This window comes from Apteryx rowi, unplaced genomic scaffold (assembly GCF_003343035.1).
Source record: "Apteryx rowi isolate R43461 unplaced genomic scaffold, aptRow1 scaffold_36, whole genome shotgun sequence".
NCBI lineage: Eukaryota > Metazoa > Chordata > Aves > Apterygiformes > Apterygidae > Apteryx > Apteryx rowi.
In genome coordinates, this window is record NW_020450085.1 from 590417 (window position 1) to 599615 (window position 9199).

A 9199-nucleotide genomic window follows, 5' to 3' on the forward strand; every position below is an offset into this window, starting at 1 on the left:
TCCAATTTTCAATCACTCTGAAGTCCTTAGGGGTTAATAGACAGGCATGATAAGGAATATGATGCTATATTATGCTGGATTTCRCTAATTAGTGATATTTTGCTCTCCTACTTCCCTGCCATTTTCATATCTACTTAGTTTCTTTTCCTGCAAAATGCATTCATCCATCTCCCTGCCTGCTCTGCCTTCCCAAGGCAGACTTAGTCTTTGCCAAACTCCCGCTCTCAGCGTCTTCGGCCACCTCAGCCCACGTCCCCGTCTCTTGGCCACGCTTCTTCCCCAGGCGCTGCTCTGTCAGAAGGCAGGTTTTGTTCCTGTTTTTGGTTTCTAGCCCCAGCAATTGCCCAGCAAAGCGTCGCCCCAAACGGGGAGTGCACTGCCGAACCAACAGCATCCGCATTGGGGAGATTTTCTCAGCCATCGTGATCGTGTGTTGCAGATGTCACTATGCCACCTGCATCCTTGGGATTTTGTATTTTATTATTTATTCAGTCTCCTAACAGGGCATTAGAAACACTTGTTCGTTGCTGTACAAGAGCAGGAAGATGTGTGCTGTAGTGCAGAAAATGCGTGAGGTTCAGCTGCTTATATTCTCCAGAAGTTAGTGGGATTTCGAGCATACGTTTAAAAGTCTTTCTGAGCGTCCTCAGCGCCTGTCATGTTTCGAGGAAGGATTTCATCGCTTCAAAGGGCTCACATTAGCAGGCAAAAGGACTTAAAGAACTGAGCTGAGTGGTACGAAAGCCTAAATTTTCTGCCAATTCTACCTCAATCAACACACTCTTTAAGCTAAGAGATAGAGATGAGAGAGCATATTATCAGTACATTTAAATGGAAAAYAGATTCATCATACCATTTTGGAAGAAAGAAAGAAAATGTTTGCATTCATAGAGCAGTCCTTAACCCATATAATTTGTTACCTCAAATTTTAGCTTCTTAGCATTTAGAAATCAGCAGCTAATCAGCTAGACGATACTAACTCTGCCATAATGTCTGTAGTCACAGCTTCTAATCTTCACTTTTTTTCCTTTCATAGTTCTTTTGTGAGGTGTTATTTTGGGATCGGTGACAGTTCTAAGCATTTTAAGAAGCATTTTAAGCAACTATCTTAAATTTGGAAAATACCACTGTACTATATTCCTTGTACTCCTGTTGCTTCTCGCCAAGGGTTTTTTCCCCTCTTAAGAAGCATCTGTTTTGGCTTGCAGAAAAGGTGTTGCGTCCCTTCACAAGGTATCGTCCTCCTACCTCGTGTCCGTGTTGTGCTCCGGGTGTCATCGTGCTTGTGACGATCTGCCCTAGCCGTGCCCCTAGCAAAGGGCGTTTTAACGGGTAGGTTGCTGGGTGGGCTGGGGACAGGGGCTGGTATTTGCTTTCCAGCTGCTGAAGCCTTGCGGTCGGGGGGCGACGGTCGCGGGGTGCCCGGGGCTGGGGAGCGCGTGGAGGCCCTGCTCCGTGTCCCCACCGCCTGTCACCTCCTTGGGCGCAGCGCCCGGACGGGACGCAAACCGGCGCGTGGGGCACGGGGCACCAGGCAGAGCGTAGCTCGGCGTAGGTGTTGCTTTCGAAGGATCTGCCGGCCTTTGGCTGGCTGGCTTTTGCTGCGTTTCGGGTTTTGTCCTTGGGTTGACTTTCAAGCCCAGACTCGGGGGAGCTCGGGATTTCCTGCAGGCTCCACAGAAGGACTTAGTTTTTCTTTCCCTTTTTTTCCCTTTGGCGTTTTGTGTGTCAAATGCATTTGCAGATGGCACGCAGAGTGGCCGTTTTCTAGGAAGATGGTTTAATTAAATCCAAAGGCTTGTAATCACAGGCTTTGGCAGCACACACTGTGGAAATGCAGTGTAAATGGTGCGTACAAATTTTAATGAATTGACCTCTAACTGTAATTAAGGAAAAAGATTAATTGTCTTATCCTAGCTGCTACAAATTATTTACATTATAGTTTTATATGGATGGCTAATAAAGTATAGGAAGGGAAGGAAGTCAAAAAACGAAGTAAAAGGTAGAGTTCATCTGTACTTTTTAACTGAATACAGGTTTGAATTCATGAAATCCTAGTATGGATTTCAGTTTCTACCCAGCTAGACTTTTAGGGAAATTCAAGCCATGTAGCTTGATGAGAAATGCTTTCAGAGAAGGTTTTTTTGTAGCAAAGACCAGAACATATGTGTGTGTGTGTTTTTTTTTTTTTTTTCCCCAGGTTTTGAATTATTTTTTCAGTTTTAGAATTATTGTAAGAGTATCGTACAACTTAATACAACTTAAGATGGAAAGCAATTTTCCACGTAGCTCTTATTTATATCTGCTAGATTTCCAGCTTGTTTGCTTTTGGGGGTTTTGCTTGCTATAGTTCAGTGCTCTCATACTTCCTGAAACTGCGTAACTTTTATATGCAAACCTGTATATAAATTTTTTCTATCATCTTTGGCAAATGCAAACCCAAAAATGCTTTTTCCTATCACTTTATTTTATAAAATATGTTCTTAACTTTAAACAGTAATGAGAAACTTTAAAATATTTGTTTTTAACATATTTTCTTCCTTTTTAAGATTAAAATACAAAAATCCCACTGTATTTTGAAGTTTATAAAAGTTCCAGAAACATAGATGTTAATCTCTAAGAGGCTCTAACTAACATCTCAAACAAAATGTTCTTCTTGTGTTATTCTTAAAGGAAATTCTATGGATTTCTTTTTTTTCTACTTAAACATACAGCTTAATATAGCGCTAAGTAGATAGCATAATATGCTTTTTTGTTTTATTTTTTAAATAAATTCAGTGTGGCATTACTAATGATGTCTTTGGAAACTCGATCTAAAGTTTGACCATCTTTGACATAACTAAGAAAAGAATGCAACTTTCACATAGGTTTCAGGACATTTTAAAATAAAAATGGATTGAAATGAGAAGCATAACTGTATATATTTACATTAATATCTGTGGGTTGCAACCATCACATTCGAAAGGAGTGATCCRTTTTTCAGTTACGGCTTTGGATACCTCTCATAATGGTAAAGCTCTTACAAGAGCAGCTTATCTCATGGGATTTCTGTCATTTTCTGCCAATATTTCATGTATATCTTGTCTAAAACACAAACTCTTCCCCTGAACATGAACATAACCTGGATGTGAATGCTTCTTGGTCTGTCTCAGAGGTATTAAATTTATTTTCATACAGTGCTAAAAGATAATTATTTGAAGGTAAGACCTGGAAAACTTAAGGGTAAAAGAAATACTGCTCAAGTTAGAAGAAGTCATGTTTTGTACAGGTCCTGCTCCAAGGGAGAGGAGGTAGGAAGTGGCCAAGTTCCAGGTGATGTTTTTATTTTAAACAGACTAATACTGTAAAAGGAGAGAGAGTACAAAAGGAAGATAAGGGAGAAGGAATTTCATGCTCRGAAAGCAGGCACAACTGCAAGAAATGGTAATTTGTATTTAAATATATGTACTTCTCAAATAGCTCGAAATACAAATCAGTAGCTGGAATGAAACAGGATGAAACTCTTTTGAAATCATTAAAAAAAACAATTTTATAGAAATGCTGTATATGGGTAGGCAGTTTATGCAAGATGCATTGACCTGTGGCTAAATATAGTTGTGAACCATTCTAACATTTTGTAGCTGTCTGTCTGTCTTGGAGGAAGAAATGTGAAGTATTCATTAATCATATTATTTTTAAAAGTACTTTCTTTAAATTTGGTATCTTATGAAAGCCTATATATTGGTGTACTCATTTGGGAAGAGTTTCTATGCTGACATTTTAGTAACCTCTAGCAAAGAAAAAATAAAAAAACACCTAGGCCGGAACAGCAGCCACTAATCTCAGTATTACAGATTTTGCATTTTAAAACAGAACTATCCAAAACAGTGTAAAAGGAGAAAAAATTTTAACAATGTGAAAATATTTGAAATGTAGGGATCTTATGATGCAAGCAAATTGTTTTGCCCTCCCATAGTTAGATTTAAAAATTTCTGTTATTTTTAAAGTTTCTAAGCCACAGGCTACGTGAAGCTTGTGCAGTAATGACTGCTGCTTTGAAGTTGCACATCATAAGCACTTGCAAGCGATACCAAGCTTGTACCGCRTTTTGTTCCTGTTTTACCCTTTCTTTCTACCTCTTATGCCAGTCTCCAAAGTCTAGGGCTAAGCTGCTGCGCTTGTTCCAGAGCCCGTCCTTCTCCTTCTGCTCCAGTGCAATATAGGGAATTAGTTGCTGTCACTCATTTGACTTGTTACTGGTCCCGGGACGCTAGTGGAAGAAAGACAAGGCTTGCAGGAGTCCCRTTCCTGCGTGCTGAGGCTACGCCTTCAGCAAAGCGACATCGAAATTCTCCTGCAAAGTCTCTTGTGGGAGGAAGGAGGGGTTTTGTGAAAGCTCAGGCAGCTGTTTAAGACCACCCTCTCGATCAGTTCTCAGCCAGAAAGGAAAGCTGGCTCTGGGACTGTAATTTCCAGTTGCACAGGGACTTCGTGTCTCATGCAAACTCCTATTTCCTGGCTCGTTACCGGTAAATGGTACCACAGGCAGGCAGGAGCTCGCCTCCGCGGCCATCAGGGTCTCAGAGTGGCGGCGGAGCGCGGGCAGAGCCTATTCCACGTGTCTGCATGTTTCCAGTGAGCCAATTCACGTATCCAAATCACAAATACTAAATGGTTCAACTGTCCTGCAAATCGGACTCTCAGCTGCTGTACCAAGCTCTGAAATTGCATCCATCACTTCTCGTATTGCAGCATCTAGGAGGCTTTTAGCCTTCATCCCCCTACGTAAGCTCACCCATCTCCTCGGGCTGTACGAAAGTCATTACCAGATGAAGAGAGTAGAGTTCCCTTTTTCCCATTTCACCTTTCCCTGCCACATACCCAATTTAATTTTCCCATTGCTTAGTTATTGCATAAAATGGGTGAAAATGCTGTGAAAATAATATACCTTCCTCTGAATGAGTGTATGTTCCAATGTATAAAAGAAGTCAAAGTTCTGCTATCCGTGGTCATAAAATAGAATGATTTTGCTCTCAAAGGACCTTGGCTCATTCTTCCCGGATTTACGGCTCCCTAGTGGTTAGACAAAGGAATAAGAAAGAAAAAGAATGAACTTCAGTTTGGCATAAATGTATTTCTTTTTCAAAATAGCCAGGGAACAAACAAACGTGTTGATTGCACAGCTCCTCTGCGGTGGCTGGAGCCCTCTCCTTTGCCTTTGATGTCGAGACTGCTTTCTTCTGCTTTGAAGAAACTACCTGCAGGGCAGTTGGGAGGGTGTGCGCCCTTCACCCTGCAATGCGCTTAGGGTAGCACCGCTGTATTATTTCTGTAATAGCTCCAAAAACGCAATGCTCAGACTGTGGCTGAGGGGACAAAATGCTATTTATAAGCATAGCAAAGCCAGGGCTCCTACAAACTAAAAAGCAAGAGTAATTCACGTGATCATCTTCATAGGAGGTGTTTGGTGAGGGGGAGGCGTATGGGAGGGCTGCAAGGGTAAGATGTTCAGGTGATCTGCGGCATAGCCCCAGCTGTGACAGAGGCTTGCGTGCGACCCTGCAATGTACTGTGAGACCAGGTTTTGTACCATTCAACAACCACAGTTGAAGGACAGATTTTTCGGGAAAACTTTGGAACCCATTTAACTAAAGCTAGCTGAAAGGAAAAGAAGTGGCTTCCTTTTATCAAAGTGATTAAAATTCAGCAGTTTAATTTTTTTTGTCTAAAAAGTGCAGAAAACAAATGTCACTTTCAATATTTTTCCAAAGGGTGGTGGGTGGAGACCAAGAGCCCAGGATCTCAGCTGCCCTCCTGCTTGCCCTCAAGTCATGACAGTGTTGTTTTCCATAGACATCCTTTCTCTTGGATCAGACTTTTACCACAGAAAGCAATTTCTTGAAAAAATGTCTGACACTAATTATGCATGACAGTTGGGAATAAGTTAAAATTATTTTGAAAATTGGCTTTTTATTTTGGTGTCTTAATGGGAGGGATGTCTATTAGCTTTATTTTTCTCGACAGTGAATTATGGTACACTACACATGTTGCTTTGGTATAATTTTTGAATGTTTATAAAGTACTTTGAGATTCTGTAAATGGCTTTTTAGTAATAACATTAATTTTGGAAATATATTAAATCCTTTTAAAAATAAAATGAGCTAATTGGGTGTAAAACATGAATCAAATCAATTAAGCATAGTATTTCTTTTCTTTTCTAGTGAACAAACACAAACCCTGGATTGAGACATCCTACCATGGGATCATAACGGAAAACAACGACACTGTGATTTTGGATCCTCCTCTCGTTGCTTTAGATAAAGATGCGCCTGTTCCCTTTGCAGGTAGGAAGATACCGTGAACAGCAGCGTTTGAGTTTATGGACTGCATTACAGAGTTATTCACATCTGTGAGGAATTTATTGCTGATTTACTTATTATTTATAATTATTCATTAATATTATTTATTATTATGTAATCGAAAGGACCTGTTTAGAGGTTGTATCTGAGGTCTGTGTGCTTGACCATTGGCCTATGGACCTCTAAATGAGATGTCTTTTACAATCAATCAGTTTGCTCACTTGTTGTGAAGCAGAAGTGATTATAAACAGCATACTGCAGCAAGCCTGTGCTAKCACCATGCTTTTTACTGAAAACACAGGATTTATATAATGGACTTTGAATTCACCTTRATGGAAACTAATCATTACAACTGCCTAAAGTAATAATATGCAGCTAATTTTGTTTAGTAATAACAGCCCTTGCTTCCTCTCTTCCTGTTCCTGTCCCTGGCTGAAACCTGGCTATGGGCAAATTAGGTGACGAATATTTGAATTTGCTCAAATTGCATAATACTGTGTTAGTACTTTAAAACTGTCAGAACTTGGACAGAAAATTTAATGGAGGTTTTGAAGATTTTTGCTAAGATTGCTGTATGATAGATGTATGCCATATAGAAGATTTACCTATATTAAGTCTATTTTTCCTGACACTTATTCTGTCATATTATGAGCTCCCTGAGCAGAAAATAGTACTTTTACACTCCAAGCAGACTTTCTGTGTAATTCCTTGTTTCATTAAAAGTATATTTTTTCAAAGAGAGTAGRAAAGTAAGATTTGAGCTGTCCTGAAGATCCTAAAAAGATGCAGTTATTAAAAATCTTTACATTGTGCAAGAATGTATATATTGTAAAAGAAAAGGAGCTAGTGAAGACGCGTATGCTCAGAATGCTCTTGTGCAGTACAGTCATGTTCAATAAGCCCTAAGTCACAGTGCTTGGCCCAAAAAGCATTTTGCAGTGTCCTTTAGGAATTGTTATTAGCCATTTTCCCCCAAAGTATATACTGTTATTGACTCATTCCCTGCCAGACAGGGGTTCACAAATGTTTTTATATATTGCACATTTTTTAATATCAATATTGTTTTGTGGGTCATGTTCCCACTGGTTCTTGGTTGTACAGAACACTTTTCTTCCTCAACTACATGCGTGATGGGGATGTTCAGTAGAGGGAACTAGACTAAATCTAGTCGGAAGTACAAGCCTTGAAGAGGATACACCACGGATGCAGCAACCTGAGCACTGAACGCGTCTGTCTGCCCGTCTGTTTCTGTGGTACCAAGTTACTTGCTAATGGAGGCATATTCACTGTCCATTCAGAAATAAATAGGCAACCTTTAACTGAGAGATACTAATTATAATCAGAGCAGGAATACTTCATACAAAGATGCTGAGGATAACGCATCTTTCTCATTCAGTTACTATTTTTTGAAGCAAAGTATTTCTTTTTCCAGGAATTATATTTTAATGCATTTATCAACAAGCAGCTGTATATTAAACAAAAACTGTGGAACCAGGCTTTGAATGATAAAGAGTTAGCTGTGGTGTATTTGGTGCAAATTATTTTCTGTGCTGGTAACTTTCCCATGTATATGCAATTCATTCTTTCAAATGTATGTGAGAAACAGGAATGTGAACTTAGATTTATTTTAACAAGGATTTCATCTATCTGTGAAATCTTCAGGTCATGTATTTAGGAACGAAGAATGATTCAGAGCACAAGGCATCCATGATGCCCCTTTTAGGAAAGCTCTGTTTCATGTTTGCGTCAGGTACTTGCACTTTTTGCTCAGGTGTGGGAACTTTATTCTGCAATATATTATATTAGTCTTCAGTTTTACCAGAGAATCAGAGCTCCTTCCACATTACCCTGTTAATATTATCAGGATTTCCTCCAATTATTGTAGAAAAGCTTTTAGATTTATAGCCTCTTGAAAGACTTTCCATGAAAAGTTTTAAACAAAATGGGCCCAGATTCAAGAATGTATCATCAGGACCGAATTTCTGACGTGGGCTTATGTATGTACTTAAATCTCCTTTGAGCAACCTAGATTAAGCCTAAATGCGTATGGTTTCTTCCTCTAGGCCTGCAGCTGGTGCGATAGTTTACCCGCAGGTTGTTGGCTGTTCACCAGTGTTTGTGTTAGCTTGTAGTAGTAGGCGTTTGATTTCAAGTGAGTATTCCCCTTAAAAAAAAGCTGTGTATCCTTTCAGCTCTTACATGGTGTAAGTCCCATAGAAATATAAAATCATTTTTTGCCATTGAAAAAAAAACGGAAAGAGAACTGTGTTAACCACCAAGTCAATGTTCCTGGCGATGCCTGTATAGCTACGTAGCTAAATGTTATGTGAACAGTGTGATCTTCCTACTTTTCTTAATTTCTTCTGTGCCTGATTTTTAAGTGCTTGGCTTCCATGAATGATAGACTGGGAAAAACTGTGGGGTTTGTTGTTGAAGGGAATGCCGGGTCACGGCAGGGGAGACACAGTTATTCCCTTTGTGTATTTGTTGGTACGCCTCTGTTGCATGTTTAGCGCTGGATACTGTGGGAGCGCAGCACTTTTGGAGTGTGTGTACGTCCGGGTGGTTCGTCCTTGCGGTTACGGCTGCGGCAAGGACAGCTTTGGAGAGGAGCTGGGTCGAGATTGAGCCTGAAGCTGTGCGGCGTCGAGCAGGGCGAGTGGAGGGGCTCAGGAGCGGAGGCCAGGCTGCGCGCTGGCGCTTTGCTGAAGCCTCCGCGCGGGCCCCGAAGAGCCGCGAGCATCACCTGAGCCCCCGCGCGGGCGCCCGCCCTTTGCTGAAGCCTCCGCGCGGGCCCCGAAGAGCCGCGAGCATCGCCTGAGCCCCCGTGCGGGCACCCGCCCTTTGCTGAAGCCTCCGCG

General features: G+C 40.8%; 1 protein-coding gene across 1 annotated transcript in view; it reads left to right on the forward strand.

Moving 5' to 3' along the window:
• The first annotated feature begins 4897 nt into the window (after positions 1 to 4897).
• The window catches only part of CLSTN2 (calsyntenin 2), a 238843-nt gene continuing 234541 nt past the window's right edge, over positions 4898 to 9199 (forward strand). Inside the window, exons 1-2 of the mRNA XM_026073079.1 lie at positions 4898 to 4943; positions 6201 to 6323. Coding sequence (XP_025928864.1) covers positions 4898 to 4943; positions 6201 to 6323 — 169 coding nt within the window. The remainder of the gene's footprint in view (positions 4944 to 6200; positions 6324 to 9199) is intronic.